This window comes from Eleutherodactylus coqui, chromosome 3 (assembly GCF_035609145.1).
Source record: "Eleutherodactylus coqui strain aEleCoq1 chromosome 3, aEleCoq1.hap1, whole genome shotgun sequence".
Classification (NCBI taxonomy): Eukaryota; Metazoa; Chordata; class Amphibia; order Anura; family Eleutherodactylidae; genus Eleutherodactylus; species Eleutherodactylus coqui.
In genome coordinates, this window is record NC_089839.1 from 281,627,311 (window position 1) to 281,646,966 (window position 19,656).

At 42.6% G+C, this 19,656-nt stretch overlaps 1 protein-coding gene across 1 annotated transcript; it reads left to right on the forward strand.

Moving 5' to 3' along the window:
• The first annotated feature begins 632 nt into the window (after positions 1-632).
• On the forward strand, positions 633-17,774 carry DIO1 (iodothyronine deiodinase 1). Its single transcript, XM_066597529.1, has 4 exons — positions 633-1,036; positions 11,560-11,703; positions 14,469-14,668; positions 17,375-17,774. The coding sequence occupies exons 1-4, from the start codon at positions 688-690 to the stop codon at positions 17,456-17,458; spliced, it is 777 nt and encodes a 258-aa protein (XP_066453626.1). The 5' UTR covers positions 633-687; the 3' UTR covers positions 17,459-17,774.
• Positions 17,775-19,656: the final 1,882 nt, after the last annotated feature.

A 19,656-nucleotide genomic window follows, 5' to 3' on the forward strand; every position in this document is an offset into this window, starting at 1 on the left:
TTTTTAGAGAGGGTTTCCGTTTAGCTAGAGCAAACTTTTTGGGGCTCAAAGATAAACATCTCCGGTGAGAATCATGACATGTGTAGGCCAATTTTCTCCAAGTCAGTTTTGATACATGAAGCCTATGAGAGTGCACAAAACACTCCAACTACATAGCTCAACCCATCAAATATTGTACCATATGACGAGTCAATTAGGAGTCTGGTGACCCATAGAATAATTAGTGTCCAAATATCTTATCTTCTCTTTGGGCGTTCAAGCTTCTTATTGATAGGTCCTTACTTCTCCAGTAGTATCCATCCAGGGATTGGGTTTTCTTATAATTTTCACAAGCATAGACAGTCTTCTATCCATTCACATAGAATTTGCTTACTGCTAAGTGTCGTCTTACGGCTCAGTTGATGAGTTTATTATTGGTAACCACAATGATTACTTAGTGTACTAACAAGTACATTGTAGCCTAATGATATAAGCCCTAATAACTCTTTTTATTTTCTTTATACTTTCGTCACATGTTCACATAAGCACATAGCGTGTTTGAAAAAAAAGGAAACACCTAGCTCTTGCTTGCTGCCAGCAAATAGTTCCTCCAGGGGACAATCTCAATGAAGCAGGTTTAGCCACTAATAGAAAAAAGTACCTTGTGAGAGCTTTAAAGTTCACAGCTACTAGATAGGTCTATTCATAATGGAGATGTCTGTCCGGCTGATAAAGTGTGCTGCGCGGTGCGTGCAGAAGGCTCTCATCTTCTTCTCTCTTTTTTTATATGTTGTTGTGGGTAAGTTCTTCATGTTCCTTGCTCCACAAACTATGAAAACTCTTCTGAAATCTCGCTTTGAGATGACTGGAGCACAGGTTCCAAAGTTTCGGTATGAAGACTGGGGACCCACCGTTTTCACTTTCAAGTTCTTGTGGTCAGTTCTGCAGATTATGTGGCTTCGGTTAGAAGATGAAGCATTTTTGGGACAACCTGCACCCAATACACCTGTGGTGGACATGAATGGAGAACTACATTACATCTGGGATTATTTCCGAGGTAAGAGCTGATGTAAATACCTTCTTCGTTCCCAGATGGATCGGATATAGATGCTGGGCCTATTCTCCTAAACATGTATACATAGACTAGATTTATTTTGTTGGACAAGATGATTTTGTCAACATTTCGAGACTTGGTGTGATTCTTCGTTTCAATGACTTGTGGGGCTTCCTTGGAAGCAGGTATGTTCTTATAAACTTTGAATAGTGCAATAAAATACATAAAAATGGAAAATGTTATAGGCGATCTATTAAAGTGAAATATAAAGTATAAGTAAAATGATGCCCTTCAATGCAAGTATTTTATGTCTCCTGCCAAGAACAGTCTAATGTTTCTAGACTATAGCAAAAAAAAGTACATTTCATGTTTCTTCTTGTTCCCTTAGCTGGGATTTAGGGGACAAAAGGTGTTTAGAACATCAGTATAAACTGAGCTTAAAGTTGAAGAAAACTAAAACCAGGTGAAAATAGTGAATTGCATTAGGTAGGTTGGATGTTTTTGCTGTGCCCCAGCTACTCATCACATGACTTTGGGAATACTAGGGGGTTACTGATCGTTGGTGGACAGATTGCTACCGCCCACATTGATGGTCAGTATGAAGAAGCCCCAGCATTAGTTAAAGGGGTTGTCTCATTTCAGAAAGTTAAGGATAGGGAATAACTTGCTGATTGGTGGGAATTGGATCAATGGGACCTCCATCGATCCCGAGATTTCACCTCTGGTACGTCCCAAAGCCGAGCAATTGACCAGCAAGTCATCCCCTATCCTTAGGATAGCGGATAACTTACTGAGTTGAGAATACTTCTTTAATTGTTGCTTCTTCTTCATATTATTTCCCATGTCAATCACAAGAACAAAGGGACCAAGGTCTCGTCTGCTTTTTCCGTGCTCGGTGATTTTCAAAGCTACTTGTATCACTGACCCTTTCATTTGAATGGGGGTTGTGTTGCAGTTCCCTGCAGAGTGGGAGGTTGAAAGTGAATGAGCAATTGTCATGCATGTGCGGTGACGCTACATTCATTTTCAATGGGACTGTTGGAGATAGCAGAGTACAAACTATTAGCTACAGTATTTCCATCAGCCGCATTGAAATGAATGGAGGACTGGCCGTGCATATGCGGCCACCGCTCCATTGAATGTTATGTCACTACAGTTGGAGAAACATCTCCGCTATGACGAGAAGAGCTAGACATGGGATCCTGGTGAGAGTCCATCGTTCAGACTTTTATCAACTATCATGTAGATAGGCGATAAAAGTTAATTCTGGCACAACACCTTTAACCCATTCCCGCTGCAGGGCGTAAGTTTACGTCCTGGGAGCAGGGTACTTCCCGCAACAGGGCGTAAACTTACGTCCTGGAGATAGCGCTGGATCATATGTGATCCAGCGCTATCCCGCAGCGGGAGCCGGCTGTCAGTCACAGCCGGCGTCTCGCTGCAGCAGCGGGCGGACATCAGAGATGCGCCCGCCACTGTTAACCCCTTCCCTGCCGCGATCTAAGTAGATCGCGGCAGGGAAAGAGTTCACAGCGGGAGCGCGGCTCCCTCTGTGTCTCCGGCCGGAACTCGCGATGACATCGCGAGAGCCCGGCCTGTCACCATGGCAACAGGAACGCCAGACACTGGCGTCCTGTATTGCCTATGCCTGAGATCGCTGTATGAGCGATAAGGCATGGGAGAGCAGTAGCTCTGCCATGCATTATGACAGCGATCATCAGGGCAGTGATTAAAGTCCCTCAGAGGGACACAAACAGTGTAAAAAAAAAGAAAGATTTAAAAAATGAATTTAAAAAAATGTAAAAAAAGAGTAAAAAAACCATTTTTTATGCTTTTTCTCAGACTAGCATAAAAAAAGGTAAAAAAAAAATAAAACCCCACATATTTGGTATTGTCGCGTCCGTAACGATGCGTACAATAAGTTGCACATATCTTTTGACTGTGCACCGAAAAAAACGCTAAAAAAAAAAGCTAAAAAACTGCGGCAAAATGCTCATTTTTAGCATTTTGCCTCACTAAAAACGCAATAAAAGTGATCAAAAAAGTCGTATGTATGCCAAAATGGTACCAATAAAATCTACAGCTCGTCTCGCAAAAATTAAGCCCTCATAGAGCTCTGTACATCAAAAAATAAAAAAGTTACGTGACTTTGAATGCAGCAATTTAGAATAGAAAAAAGATTTCCAAAAAAAAGGGTTTTTATTGCAGAAAAGTGGGAAAACCCCCCAAAAAATGTTAGAATTTTGGTATCGTTGTAACCGTACCGGTCTGCAGAAAAAATGGAAAGTCTCATTTATGCTGCATGATTAACGGTGTAAAAAAAAAAAAAAAAAAATCTATGGCAGAATTGATGCGTTTTCTCTCTCTGCTATCATTAAAAAAAAAAAAAAAATTTTACAATATAGTCTATGTACCCAAAATTGGCATCGATAAAAACTACAGTTCGCCACGCAAAAAACAAGCCCTTATACGGCCGCGTCCACGGAAAAATAAAAAAGTTATGGCTTTTGAAAAATGGAGATGGAAAAATACCAAAAAATCGCTTGGTCCTCAACGCCAAAATAGGCCATGTCATGAAGGGGTTAAAGAAGTACCTATTGTAGTAGTGCAGTACACAGGAGGGCCTGTAGAGGGCCAGAGACAGGACTTCTATGGCGAGGGTTAACCAAAGGGTGGAGCAGGAACAAGATAAAAAGCCAGTTCCTACCAAGGAGAGGCGGAGAGTGTCTGGCTGAGAAGGCCAGGTAAACAGCTCAGTGGAGCTGCCGGGCTGTTAGCCCAGAGTGTGTGGCTGATAAGGCCAGAGGTGGACAGGGAGACGCTCTTCACCTCAACACCTAGCAGAGGTGTGTTTCTGGGAGGACCAGACTGAGCTAAAAAGATGACTGCTGGACCCTGGCAGCCTGTGTGACCGGCTGGACATAGAAGCCCTGCTGTGTGCCGCACCCGCTAAGTACGACCTGATCAGGCTGGGATGGCCTGATAGCTGGATTGTGGACTATTGTTTGTTTGCCTGATCGCTGGATTGTGGACTATTATTTGTTTGCCTGAAACTAAGGCTGGACTTATTATGTTGCTGATATAAAAATAAACGCAGGGCACGCCTGCTTTGGACTACATCCGCTGGTGTTCCGTCTATGAATATCGCTAAACCCGCATGCTACCGAGCTAATCTCCCACATAATCACCTGATTAATATCATGTGAAAAATTGTTAGTGTCTACAAAAATATAATTAACTAAAAATAACAAATTAAAAAAATATTTAAAACATTTGTAGAAAATTGGCGCTGCCTCAGAGCTGCATGGACACTAAGAGAATCCAGCACTCATATTAATTGGAAGTATATTTATTAATCCATCAGTGAGAAATCACAGAAAGTCTCTTGTGACGTTTTGCTCCAATCCTACAATGAAATATACTATAACGTTCTGAACATCTAGGACATAAGGATAATATTAAAAGCCACACTGAATACCTAAGGTATAAAGAGAACATTTTCCAATGAATATACAAAATTGTACTGCAGTAATAAAGCAATATTTGCTGTAAAAAAAAACAAAACCTGTGCTGGCCCTTTAAATGTAATCAAATAAACTGACAAAGATGCGTGGGTTCTTAAATGGCCCTTCCAATATATGCAAGGAAATCAGAAGTGAAGCAACCCGAGCAGGTGATGACTTGTTGCTTACACATGGTTCCTTACCAGTCTCTCTTGCAGAAGCTCTGCATTGGGTAACCACCTCTGGCTGCGGGGCCAACTTCTGTGTCTGCGTAGACAGGACAGGTATTCCATATGGTTGGAACACTGAGCCACCTTGGCTGTAACTTTGAAAAAGGCTCCATCACACGCCTGACTCGTGATCTTTTTGGTGCTGGAAGTACATTGTTCACAACAACACATCGCTCTGTCAACTGTTTATCAAGGTATGTTCTCATGGCGAATTCACGTCTAAAAACCGCGTCAAAAACCACATCTTTCTGCTGACATGTCACTTTCATAGTGAATTCTACCATGTGAACATACCTTTAGGGTACTTATAGAATCATAGAATGGTAGAGTTGAAAGTGACCTCTAGGGTCATCGGGTCCAACCCCCTGCCCAGTGCAGGATTCACTAAGTTATCCCAGACAGATATTTGTCCTGCCTTTGTTTGAACACTTCCATTGAAGGAGAACTCACCACCTCCCGTGGTAACCTGTTCCACTCATCGATCACCCTCACTGTCTAATATCTAATCTGTGTCTCCTCCCTTTCAGTTTCATCCCATTGCTTCTAGTCTTTCCTTGTGCAGATGAGAATAGGGCTGATCCCTCTGCATTGTGACAGCCCTTCAGATATTTGTAGATAGCTATTAAGTCTTCTCTCAGCCTTCTTTTCTGCAAGCTAAGCATTCCCAGATCCTTTAACCGTTCCTCATAGGACATGATTTGCCTACCGCTCACCATCTTGGTAACTCTTCTCTGAACTTGCTCCGGTTTGTCTATGTCTTTTTTTAAAGTGGGGTACCCAGAACTGGTCACAGTATTCCAGATGAGGTCTGACTAAGGAAGAGTAGAGGGGGATAATGACCTCACATGATCTAGACTCTATGCTTCTCTTAATACATCTCAGAATTGTGTTTGTTTGCCTTTTTTGCTGCTGCATCACATTGTTGACTCATGTTCACTCTATGATCTATTAGTATACCCAAGTCTTTTTCACATGTGCTGCTGCTTAGCCCAATTCCTCCCATTTTGTATGTGCTTTTTTCATTTTTCTTGCCCAGATGTAGGACTTTGCATTTCTCCTTGTTAAATACCATTCTGTTAGTCTTTTTTCCCCTCATCTCTTGTCATTTTGAAACTTGAATTGCTCTTGTTCTTATAAACTTTAAACTTTTTTAATATTATAGTGTGATAACGTAATTTATTTGGCTGTGAATCCAGGCGCTCAGCCACGCGGTGTAAATATCACCCCAGCACGCAGTCTGAGGTAGATTTTGAGTGAAATCAAACAAATTCCCATCTTGGCACATTTACCATAAATTGTTGTGTATCTCAGCTCCTTATGCCTCTTCTATTGAGTGTTTCCTGGCCTCTGTGTATTTCTTTGGTAAACTTCGTCAAAATTTGGTGTATTTTCAAAATTTTTGACGCATCTACTAGTTTTTTTCTACTGCTTCTAAATATTCTAGTATAAAACCAGCGCAAATTACGCCTTTATTGATAAATGTCCAGTTATGGAATATATGACAGAGCTTCCTCTTAGGGGTTAACACTTTATTACAGTCTCTTAGAAAAGGTAGTTACTATATTCACCTGTAATGTCCCTTTAAATAACACAGTCCATAACCCACATTCGAGCATCAGAAACTTGTATGATGTTTGTTGTTGTTTATTTGTTCAGTCACTTCCAACTCTTTGTGACTTCATGGACCAGCTCACGCCAGAGCTTTCTGTCGGCTGTCGCCACCCCCAATTCCACCAAAGTCCAGTCCGTATCCTGAGGGATATCATCCATCCATCTTGCCCTTGGTCGGCCCCTCTTCTTTTTGCCTTCCACTTTCCCCAACATCAGATTCTTATCCAAAGTATCCTGTCTTCTCATTATGTGGCCAAAGTACTTCAGTTTTGTATGATGTTAGTATCCACAATATGAGCCCTATCTCCAAGAGCAAGCCTGCTAACATGCTGTTTTTCACCCTTTCCTTGGTGTGCACACATACTGTCAGATTGAGGCTAGCCTCACTTACAATATCTAGTGTGACTTGCCCAGGCTAGCCCAGGGTCAGGAGTGCTCCTCCGCCGTGATTTCACCCTTAGAGAACTACAATTGAGCTAATCTGCATGCAAATTCACAACAAGTTTGATCTGCGGATTTTTGTCACATATTGCCTTAAACATCCATTCCATGGTGGGTTTGCCTAATGTAATTCTGAATGGTGAACATATCCTCAGACTGAGAGAATAGAAATGAGTTGACCTCCGATAGATGTAAATCAGGCAATTAGGAAATATTTAGCATATATTGATATTTGCATTTAGTGAAAAGAATGTTCTTGTGGTGAGAAAGGAACAGGGTGAGGTACTCCACCAATTGCCTGCAGTGATCCATATGTTAATATTTTACCTGCCGAAAGCTTATAATCTGGCATATCATCAAGGCGTATACAGTGAAAACCTGACTTCCTTTCTTTGCACCTCCTGGCTGAGGAGCCTAGAAAGATTGTCAAAACATAATGAGTGCACATTAGGCAGAAGTAATAGATTATCCAAATTGGAAAGAGAAGTGGCCAGAGAAATCAACAGTCAGTAGTTCTAAGAAGCCGGTCATCATGGTCTGTTCACAGTAGAAAGTATAAATGGTAGGAAAATAAAATGGTAGGAAGTGTAAGAACAGGTCAAGAAATGTTTTGGCACAAACTAGTAGACCTCTACATGTGCTCCAATGGGACACAATCAATATCCAGTCTACTCAATTTCTTGCCACCTTCTCTCCAACATGCCCACTGTTACAGTAGGAATCACATCATGGTTACGGACCTGCAAATCTGAGAGATCATTCAATGTAATTGCAAATACATAGTCCTTCATGTAATCCCAGACGAAGAAATCCATTGGTGTAAGATCTAGTGAACGGGGCGAACCACCAAACTGGAGCTCCGCACCCAATCTAGTGATCTGGAAAGGTATTATTGTGGGAACTCTGAACATCCATACTCCAATGTGGAGAATGTTAGGCTGCAGATCGGTTACTTGGGGATACAGTAACTGTCTAAACATGTCAAGATGTACGGGGCCCTTTACTCTATGTTCACTGAGAAAAATGTCCTTCATTACACCACATCAAGTATTCAGTTGTGGGCCATATTGGATATGTAGACACAGCAATTTTCAGCTCCTCATATCCGCACATTACGCTGACTGACATATCTTGACAGATAAAATGTGACCTTGTCTTAAAACAAGATGTTTCCCAAAAAGTGACTGCTAGAGATGAGTGAGTATTGTCCTTTTCAAGTACCTGCCTGCTCGTGAGAAAAGATTCGGGTGCTGGCGGCGGGCGGCGGGGGAGAGCGGGAGGTAATGAGGGGGGAAGATCTCTCTCCCCCCCTGATTCCTCCTGCTTACTCCCGCAACACACTGCTCACCCCCACCGCCACCCGCATCTTTTCTCATGAGCGGGTAGGTACTCGAAAAGGACAATACTTGCTCGAGTATTTGTCCTTTAGCGAGTATGCTCGCGCATCTCTAGTGACTACCAGTGTTGATACAATCAAGCATTTTGGTAGCAAATTCCTGTCTTCTCGGCTTGTCATCTGAATTCAAGTGATGGGCAGTTTGCACTCATAAGGATACATATGTAGCTACTCATGAAGTCCTCAATTCACTGTTACAGGTGGTACGTTAAATTCTATAATTGCTTGGCGAATTGATTTTTCAAATGTTTTCCACTTTTTCAAAGTAAACACTTCAACAAGCTTCCCCAGACTGTTTTAGAAACACTTCCAGTCATGAGTAACATCTGGAACCACGCCCTAAACGGGTTCTGTCATTAGAAAAAAAAATCAATACTTACCTATTCCCCCCCTTCAGTCTTCTTACAGCATCTTCTCCTCACCAATCTTCTCCTGGCTCTTCACCTCCAGCCAGCCGAATCCTCTTCTTCCTGCATTGAAGTGTTCATTTGTAGCATTCTGCTATACTATTTCCGCAAGACAGCACGCATGAGCAGTGGCAGCAATAGCCCGGCATAGGTTTTGGCATTTCCCGCTAGTCACTAGTGATGTAGCATACACTGACCTGCAGAATGTGTGAATGTACGCTTCATCACAGGAAGAAGGGGATCAGGATGGCTGGAGGTGATATCACCCGGGGACTGAAGATGCCGGGAGAAGATCAGGGAGGAGAAGATGTGGTAGGAAGACTGCCTGGAAAGGAATAGGTAAGTGTTGATTTTTTTTTATTTCTAATGACAGAACCCCTTTAATTGATTTTCCATCAGGTGCGTCTCTTCTGTACACTTGTCAGGAATAAATTAAAATGAGACAAAATTCTTGAGACAAAAGGCCTCATTTATCAAAACTATCTTGCACTAAAATGTATTTGCTATCTGTAATAACCAATCACAACTCAGCTTCTCTTTTCTTATACTGCTCAAGTAAAATGATTGGTTGCTGTGGGCATGTATAGATAGTTGTATAAAGTGATTTCTTATATCCTTAATTTTGTCAGGATAAAACCAATCTGAATTGTAATTGACCTGAGCCTGTAAAACTCATTTAGTTATGCACAGTTGTTTAGATTGTTATCCTGTAAACTAATGGAGGTTTGTAATTATCTGACAAGGAGCCATCAATTACTGAATGGTCTTGTGACCTTTGACATTGTAATTATCTGACACTGAGCCATCAATTACTGAATGGTCTTGGGATCATTTAAGGCCTATTTAGACAATGATTATTGCTTAAAATTTGCTCAAAAGCCATCTTTTGAGCAATAATTGCTGTGTATACATGTGCCCATCTTTCACTTTTCTGCCATACGATGAATTTCAGTTCTGCATGAAATTCATCGTTCGGCAGAACAGCTGATAAGAAGGACTGCAGGCTGTGTTCTGCTCGGGGAGCGCTGATTACATTGTCTCAGTGGTCAGCCCAGTAGAACAAAGGGAATGTAATCAGGGAACAGCGGGTGGTCTGTTTCCTGAATACAGCTCCCATAGGTTCACATGCTACTAATTGGTACTAATAGGCATTAGTAGCAATTAGTAGTTTATACAAAATCTTTATGGTGTAAATGCACCTTAACTCCTAGATGCCTGAGGGATTGGCTGCACCCTGGGTATGTGTGAATAAAAGTTATCAATAATTGCAGGTACACATCTTTTTGTGTATATAAGCTGGGGCAGAACCAAGATGATCAGAAGCCTATAAGCTCTGACAAGGGGACGCTCTCTCACAGTGTAGTTCCCAAAGGGGTTTTCTGTCTTTGGCTGTCGCTTCTCCAGCTGATTGTAAACTCAGAAAGATGATGGTTCAAGAGTGGACACCAAGGTGATGGACTCTGTCCAGTGGTGGGGATTCATACAGCTGAACAGATGTAGTTTATGTGTTGTAAGTATATTCATGTGTAATATGAATATATTCATGTATATCCCTTGGTGATATCAGTATTTAACCTTTGCCTTAGAAATAGTGTAAAAGTGTGCAATATAACCTATTTTATGTAAATTAGTTTAACTATTATCCATTTTTAATAATTTCATTTATTATCTTATTAAATAAATTGTTTTCTATCAACCCACTTGTCTTTCTTTAAAGCCGTATCCGAACTTGTCGCCTTGACAATACAGGGCAACAAAGACCATTTTTCTATAAGCAGGTCTGATAAATGAGATCCCAGATTCTTTGTATTTTTCTTTCAGCTAATGCAGAAATGCCAACCTTGGAGAGAGCTTCACAGGGTGATACTTGAGAGGCAAAGTGGGAGTGCCTTTCCAAAGGGTGTGGCTATATTAATATCAGATCACAGATCAGACCTCCTAAATAATTCAGACCCCTCATATTACTATCAGACCTGAGCAAGCTTCATAAATATATTCCTATCTCCTATATCTAGCTCATACCTTTAACTTAATTCAGACTCCATACCACACCCCTAAATATAGTCACACCCCAGATCAGACAAAAAATACTATTTAGTACCCAGACCAGAATACACACTGACCCTCTTTGCTCCCAAAATTGCTGCACTTGGTCCTGATGCTGTCTGGCATCAGCACATTGTGTGCACTTCTATATACTACGTCATAATGCTGGATGGTGTCAGGAACCAGAGCAGCGGGGCCCGAGCTGAAGAAGAGCTGGAAGTGAGGAGAGTAAGTATACAGGCCACTATTTATTGGATTAATCCAATGATAATGGCTGATTTTATTTTATTTTTTTGCTGGGCCTGGCCTCTATTTTTGGCCTTCCACCCTGGAAAAAGGGTGAAAATTCTATATCACAGGGTGACTGGGTGGGAGAGGCTAAACACAGGGTGACTCCCTCCCTGGTCAGTTGACATGTCTGCTAGTGCTAATTACAATCCATCATTCATCATAACTTTATCATATTGATTGATTGAAATATGGGAGGTGTGAACGGAACACCCTGTACTTCTGGAAAACCATAACAGACTGCCTACCAGTGAGAGATTGGTTTTAGCCTACCAGTGAGAGATTGGCTTTACATGTCTCTAAGGTGGGCAAGATCTAGAAGCTCTTGGGCCCCAATGCAAAACCCATAGCAGATCCCCCTACCTACTATGCCGCATTTATAACACTAATGTCTTCTCATGTAATAGAGGGGTCTTTGGACCCCCTAAGGCTCCTAGGCCCAGTAGCAACTGCTACCTCTGCACCCCCTATAGCTACACCCCTGATAATGGATGCCTCCTTGGACTTCATATGTAATTTTTTTTAAGGCCTGTGTTTGGATGCTGTGTGCACTCTCATTTGTATTTATGTTATGTGGTTTTATATGATTTTTTTTTTGTCTCAGGTCAACGTCCTTTGGTCCTCACATTTGGAAGCTGCACATGACCCCCGTTTCTCTTCAGGCTTAGTGAGTTCAATAAGCTTGTCCAAGATTTCAGCTCTGTGGCAGATTTTTTGATCATCTACATTGATGAAGCTCATGCAGAAGGTATGACACCATGGCTAGGTGCACGCTACCATATTTGTGACCGTGTGCTGTCCTTGTTAATCCATGGAGAGCACACAGCCCCATTATTGGCCTGTGAGGCTATGTGCATTGTTGTTTTTAACACAGACTGATGGTCCATGTGAAAAAACTCATGGCATGTCCTATTCCCGTCTGTTTCATGGGTAAGAAATAGAACATGCCATTGCATGTGAATGTGCACCATCCACATCAAGTAGACAGCATGGGGACTGGTGTATGTGTGCTGTCCTATGTGAGTTGCGCTTAAGCCTCTCCGGCACAGTTTAGTCCTCAAGGCTACTGTACTGGAAGTCTATTTGGTTGGATTTTTGGTATGACATATGATACATTTGACGTGCAGGCGTAGTGCCCCAAACACACAGCACTGCAGTATATAGTAAGTCAAGGGTGTTTTTAAAAGGGTTTTGTGGTTTGGAAAACCCAATTTCAAATACCCAGTTAGGGAATTGTGAGCTAATAGAGGGAGGTAACACATTCAAGACCGTCAAATAGAAGCCAAAGTGGAAGTGATTACAAAGTGTTTCCTCCTCCGCATGACCAGGCAAGCCCATTATACAGACAGCCTGTTTATTTGTGTAATGCTTAAAGGAGTTTTCCCATGAAAACAATTCATCCCTTATCCACATAGAGAACAGACAACACCCACTTGAGTATCAGTGCAAAAATCTTGAAGGTTCATTGGAAACTCCCCAAATGTGCGCAGATGAGGCAAGTAGAAACTGTTTATCAAACCAAAGGGGAGGTTGAGAAGCTTCTGCGGCGGCCGCTGGTCCAATATCATCTTGTTCAAACCTTTGCCAGATCTGTGTATAACTGGAGTGTTTCTAATAAACCTTCCTGATTTTCACATTGATGCTCAAGTGGGTGCTGTCTGTTCTTTGTGCTCTTGAACTCCGTGGCAGTGTGGCGTCTGGATATTGCACCACGTCCTGACCAGTACTAGGGTGTGCTACCATTCACATTTAGTTTTCTATCCACAGGATAAGTGCTAACTATCTGATCAGTTAGTTAATGATAACTATCTGATCATCCAAACACTGATACCCCACAATCATAAGCATTCGAGATATTGCTAGGTACTGGTGTATCTTGTCTTTACCGAGACTGTGGGTGGAGACAAGGGTGTGTCCACATCCCGTGACTGCTGTAAACGGCCTCCTAGATGGTAAACACTACTCCGGCACTCCTGCTGCTGCTGCGCATGCTACGTCTTTGGCGTCGCACTGACCAGCACAGCGGGTGACTTTAGCTGCTGTACCCAGGGGCATAACTATAGGGGATGCGGTTGCACCCGGGCCCATGAGCCTTAAGGGGCCCAAAAGACTTTTTTTTTCCATATCGGGAGCCCAGTACTGTGACTAAAGCATTATAGTTTAAGGGGCCCGTTACAGATTTTGCATTCGGGCACAGAAGCTTCAAGTTACGCCTCTAGCTGTACCTGCAGACTAACCCTAACCCTAATACTACCCCTAACCCTATGCCTAAGCCTAACCCTAAAACACTAAGGATAACCGTAATCCTAACTGTACGCACCGGTACTGGGGGGTGTTACATAGTTGTTCCCTGTCACTGTGCTGCCCAACCCATGTCTCCACCCATACTTCCGGTGGAGACAAGATACACCAGTACCATATTGCTACCTTAATTTCAATGAAACTACTAGAGATAGGTAAATTCAAGCACTCTGGGATGATTTAGTGAATCCTGCACTAAGCAGGGGGTTGGACCAGATGACCCTGGAGGTCCCTTCCAACTCTACCATTCTATGATTCACTCGGCTATCTTTGACAGTCCTGCTAAAATGAATGTAACAGTTGTGTATATGAGTGACCACTGCTCCATTCATTATGGGACTTTTAAGACCCCTGTTCCTGTCATTCGTGGGGGTCCCAGCTGTCGGATACCACTGATCAGATAATTACCAACTATAATGTGGAAAGGGGATAACTTATTTTAGTGAGACAACCACTTTTCACATCCCTTTTGATGGCAATGCAGGGAAACTGAACTCTTGCAGCTGGTTTCCCCACAGATTACAGCGGATTATAGGGGAATCCCAGCAGCAGGAAGCCCCATGATTAACTAATCATCTGGGCACCATTCTTACAAAAACGTTGTCGGAAGTAGACTACTGAATACTCAGAGTGGGTGTTACAGATGTAGCAAAGTTCAACTTGGCTCTTGAAATGTGCCATAGTTTATTTGCCCTTCTAATTGCTTTTCAGTGTCTTTTGTTGTGTCAATATAACAATAGTAAATTGTCGCAGAATGTTAACACATCAAGTTAAACTTTACTACATCTGTACATTAACTTACAGATTTGTTAACGGGCGAAAGTCAATAATTTTCTGCATACTAAGGGTATATTCACATGTGGCAAATCTGTTGCAGAAGTTTCTGCGACTTTCCCATTTCTCTGAATGGATCTTTCAGAAATCCATGGATTTGCTGTCAAAACAAGCCCATCCAGATGAATGGAACTGACAGAAATGACTGCAACAAATTTACAGCGTATGAATATTTCCTACGGCGAATGGGAGGGGGATTTTACATTGACTGTCGGGGAGAGTGAACAAGGAGGAAGTCCCTCCACATTGTAGCCTGATAGGATCTAATAGATCACACAGTAGCTCCTGTTACATCGACATGTCTGCTAGTTAATCCAGGTGTGTGATGGCCTCAGTACAACTTTATCAATGAAATTCTTAATTTTATTCCATTTGTAGATGGATGGGCTTTAAAAAACAATATAACTATAAAGAAACATCAGAACATCCAGGACCGGCTTGCTGCGGCTAAACGCCTGATGGAGGAGCTGCCATCTTGCCCTGTGGTTTTAGATACTATGCAAAATCTGTGCAGCGCCAAGTATGCCGCCCTGCCTGAGAGGCTTTACATTCTACAAGAGGGTAAAGTCATTTATAAGGTAACTATGTAAAAGTGGTGGCACAGGAGTGAATCACTACCTGTTTAACCAAACAATTAGAGATGAGCGAGCATGCTCGTCCGAGAGAGTATGTATATATGTATATATATATATCACACATCACACAACCTTCCCTATGCAGAGCATGGGTCATCTTGAAAAGTGCTCAAGTCTCCCATTGACTTCAATGGGGTTCGTTACTTGAACCGAGCGCTCAAGCATTGTAAAAAACTCGACTCCAGTAACGAGCACCCGAGCATTTTGGTGCTCGCTCATCTCTACAAACAATCCAAGTCATTGAAGGATGAATTGTCATTTATATATAGAGGGTGTCCACAGCATACCCTCGTGCAATGCTGGAAAGATCTACTTTGCCCCTGGATAAGTATTTCTGTGGACATGAAGGTCATTGCTGTGGTCAGTGATTGGCTGCAGCAGTCACATGTCCGGGTCAGCAGCAACCAGGAAGTACAAAGTGACTGCGGAGCTTTTTTAAAGGCCCTTTTACATGAGCTGACAGTCTTTTGGACGCCTGCACCGCTAAGATCATGTAGCGCTGATGTCACCACTAAGGCCGTCAGCACTCGTTCAGAGCATTTAAACAGAAAGTCTTGCGGCGGGCCTCTGGTCCGCTTCTCGCTCAGTGCTTCACCTCCTATGGGAAGTGCTGAACGGGAAGCATTTACGCAGGACAAGAAGCCAGCGAGCACTAACGAGGTTATTTAAGCTGACTGAAAAGTCAGTTTAAACAACGGATAACGACAAGTGAGCGATTTTTTTTTTTTTCACATTCACACTGAACGATTATCGCTCAAATTTATTACGTGTAAAGGGGCCTTAAGTAATGGGAAAAGCCCTTCAAGGTGAGAGTAGACCCTGATAATGACTTGGTTAAAAGTTTAAGCTAGAGAAGATAACAAGAATGATTGAAAGATAATTACTGAAAGCGGCCATATACTCACTGTTATACTGGTACAAGAGGGAAAATATTAACACCACTTATTCCCCAACAGACAGTAGACAGCTAAACAGAGGAGCAAGGAAAGGCCCATTTACATGGGACGATTATCGTTCAGAGTTGTTCAAAGCCCCGCGCTCCCACGGGAGTTTGAACGATAGTCGTCCCGTGTAAACAGCAGTCATTCAGTTCTGAACGACTGCCTGATTACAGAGAATGGAGGCGGGCAGAGGGAGAAGGCTCCCCAGCCACCCCGCATTCATGCTGTCCGCGCCTGAGCGTTGTCAGCGCCCAGCCGCCCTGCCTCCGTGCCGGACACTCTCTGTGTGATGCCAGTGATACTCGCTCCTGTGTAACAGTACAGGAGCGAGCGACACTGGCACGTGCTGTTTGGCATCCTTTGCCCGACAGTTCGTTCCGTGTAAATTGGGCTTAACACATGCGAAGATCACTGATGAACCGCCACTTACACACCCTCCTTATATTGAGGGGGGCGGCTGCTTAGTGTTTATTCCTGCACAAAAAAGTAAATAGAAGATGTCAGGCCACATGGTATGTGTAGTGCACCAGGAATGCTTACAGCCTATTAATGATGCCGTATTTCAATCCAGCAAGCTGCCCTCATAGGTGAACCACACCGGCAGTCTGGGCTCCCCCTACATTCAAAGCCGCACTGCATGTTAATGATAAATACGTATATAAATAACACCCTGTATTCACTTTTTGTGCAGGAATAAGCACTAAGCAGCCCTCCCCCCCCCCCCCCTTAATATAAGGAGGATGTGTAAGTGGCTGTTCCTCAGTGTCCTCACATGTGTTACTTGCTCCTCCATTTAACAGTCTGGCTGTCTGCATGTTGGTGGATAAGTGGTGTTTATACCTGCCCTCTTGTATCTGTATATCAGTGAGAATACGGCCATTTTCTGTGATTGTTTTTGTCTGCTTATATTTCCCTTTCTGTGATTTTAACTAATATTAGTGTAGGGACTCTCAAGAAATGAGGTCCCTTTACGCTGGGTTGTGGGCTCACATATTTTGGCCGAAATATGAACCAATACCTCATATTTATTGGTATTTTTCAGTAACATGCAGTGCGGTTTTGAATGCTGGGGGAGCCCAGGGTGCCAGTGTGGTTCATCTATGAGGTGCAGGACAGCCTGCTGGATTGAAATATGGCTTCATAAAAAAATAGTGGTCAGACAGTTCAAAATTCGCTCCAATAGAATGGGAATTGTTCAGTCTTTTGAGCGGCTTGACAACTTGAGGGGAATAAACAATGCTCTTATTGTGTATGCCCTGCACACACAATGAGTACATTGTTTACTCATGTCAAGAGAAGACAATGGAATCCTGTTGGCCAGATAATCTCTCCCATAAACACACTCCCACATGAGCAAATAACTAGTTTTACTTCTACTAAAGTTTACTTTAGCTAATGAGAGAAAAAAAGACTATTTCAAGCCATTAAATTTTAGGCAACAAAGTTGCCAATTCATTCAGTCGTTCGGCCATTTGTTAAGCGATAATCATTGCGTGTAAATGGGGCTTTACTTGCTCCTCCATTTAGCAGTCTGGCTGTCTGCATGTTGAGTGGTGTATATACCTGCCCCCTTGTATCCGTATATCAGTAAGTATATGGCAGTAAGTTTCTGTGATTTCAATGATAATTACTACTGTTACCAGAATTATGTAATGTGCTAATATGATTGTGTAACTGTCTAATTTAGCAATTTGATGTGTAATCATAGGGCAACATGGGACCCTGGGGCTACAAACCTGAAGAAGTACGTTGTGTACTGGAGAACAAAAAATATTCTGTCTGCCGTGTCTAATGTGCTCTCAGCAGAACAACAACAAGCCATTGTTATTGACCATACACTCGCAATGAATGGTTCTACAGATACATCACTCCATCTGATCGCAATGAACTGTAAATCCCAGATGCTTCAGACGAGTTCTTTCTATCTGCCACAGATTTACATTCAGAAACAGGGGCCACCATTTATTAGTTCGTGAAGGTTGTGGCCTAAAGCAGTGCGGGCCGCAGTCTGATTTTTGCAAATATCTGGAGACATCCTGTACTCTGAGGAAAACGATCAAAAAGTAATACGAACAATAAAAATATGTGACAGTTTTGTTGATCATCGATTTTCATCGTTTGCCTTGTTTAATGTCAAACATGTAAAGTTTATTGAGATCTAATTTAGAAGGCTATGTAGCCTAATGAGGCCCAGATGTGCTCTTTTCCCCCTGGTTTTGCATAGTATTTCATGCATCCACTTGCATATTGCGAGCGCATCCTAGGCACTTTTTCTTCTGGTAAAATGCCGGGCAGCTGAGCGGAAACCGAACGGACATCATTATAGTCCCTAAGCCCTTCCTGTGTTGTCTTGGCTGTGTGCTTAGGGTCTTAATTGGAAGGTGACTATACTGCCCAGTCTGAGGTACCGTGTGCTCTTGATCAGGTTTTCATTAAGAATATCTCTATATATTGCTCCACTCAGCTTTCCATTAACCCTTTCCAATCCAATTTGTATCCTGGTTTTCCTAGGGGGCGTACTCTTTTTCTGCCATTATACAACGGCACTATATGCTGGCTAAAGCCAGTACTGCATGAAGTGACACGTTGGATAGGCTCCGACAGCAGAGAGGCTGGCAATGTACAGTAAGAAAACCCCGATGTACGTCTTCCAACAACGGAGCTGTACAGCCTTAAATCATAATGTCTTCAGAGGTCAGACAGTGGATTGGAAAGGGTTAAACCTGACAGGTCTCCCTGTCCCACAGCATGATGCTGCCAACACCAGGCTTCACTGTAGAGATGGTATTGGGCAGATGATGAGCGGTGGCTGGTTTCCTCCAGGTATAACATTTAGAGTACCTTCACACTTGTGATCGTACGTTTAATCAGAACAGAGAATCTTGTTTTTAACATTCTGAGAGTCTTTTAGGCAAACTCGGGATGGGCTTTCTTATGTCTTTACCTGGGAGAGGCTTCTATCTTGCTGCTCTGCTATAAAGCCCAGATTGGTGAAGGCTGCAGTGATGGTTGACCTTCTGGAAGTTTCACCCGTCTGCACACAGGATGTTTGGTGCTCAACCAGAGCGGCTCTTAAGTTCTTGGTCACCTCTCTTACCACGGCCCTACTCCCCTGATTACTTGGTTTGGTGGGTCGGCAGCTCTAGGAAGAGCCCAGGTTGATTCAAACTTCTTACATTTAAGAATTATGGAGGCCGCTGTGGTCTTAGGAGCTTTCAGTGCAGCAGAAATTTTTTATACCTTCTCCAGATCTGTGCCTCCGCACAATCCTGTCTCTTAACTCTACGGGCAGTTCTTTCCAACTCATGGCTTGGCTTTGGCTCTAATATGCATTGTGAGCTGTAAGACCTTATATAGACAGGAGTGTGTCTTTTAAAATTAGGTCCACTCAACTGATTTTACCACAGGTTATCCAATCAAGGTGTAGAAACATCTCAAAGCCGCCAGAGCTAAATTTGAAGTATCATACCAGAAGATCTCCATACTTTTGTCAATGCAAAATATTCATTTTTAAAAATGTTCAAAGATTTGTAACATTCTGTTTTCACTTTCTCATTATGGGGTATTGAGTACAGAACGATGGGGAAAACCATGAACCTGTTCTTAATTTGCACAAGGATACAACATACCAATAAAAGTGAAAGGGTCTGAAGACTTTCCGGGCCCACTGTAGGCATATTGATGTGCACACCGCCCAATTGGCATATATAAGGCAGTTTTGGATATGAAGAACCAGTTACTCCTTCAACCAAAGTTACCATTTGTTGCACAACCAGGTAGGACCACCATATAGGATGGATACTACCATGAACTTGGCATCCCAGGAAATCCAATGGAGATAGTGATGTATAAATTTCATGGAGCCCGATATGTACATATGACTGATTGAGAATGTTCAATGCGGTCTCCATTAGAGATAATTGCCAACTGCCCCTGGAAAGAGTTTTGCAGCATGATCTCCACTGCTCTAGTGACGGGGCACAGTCAATG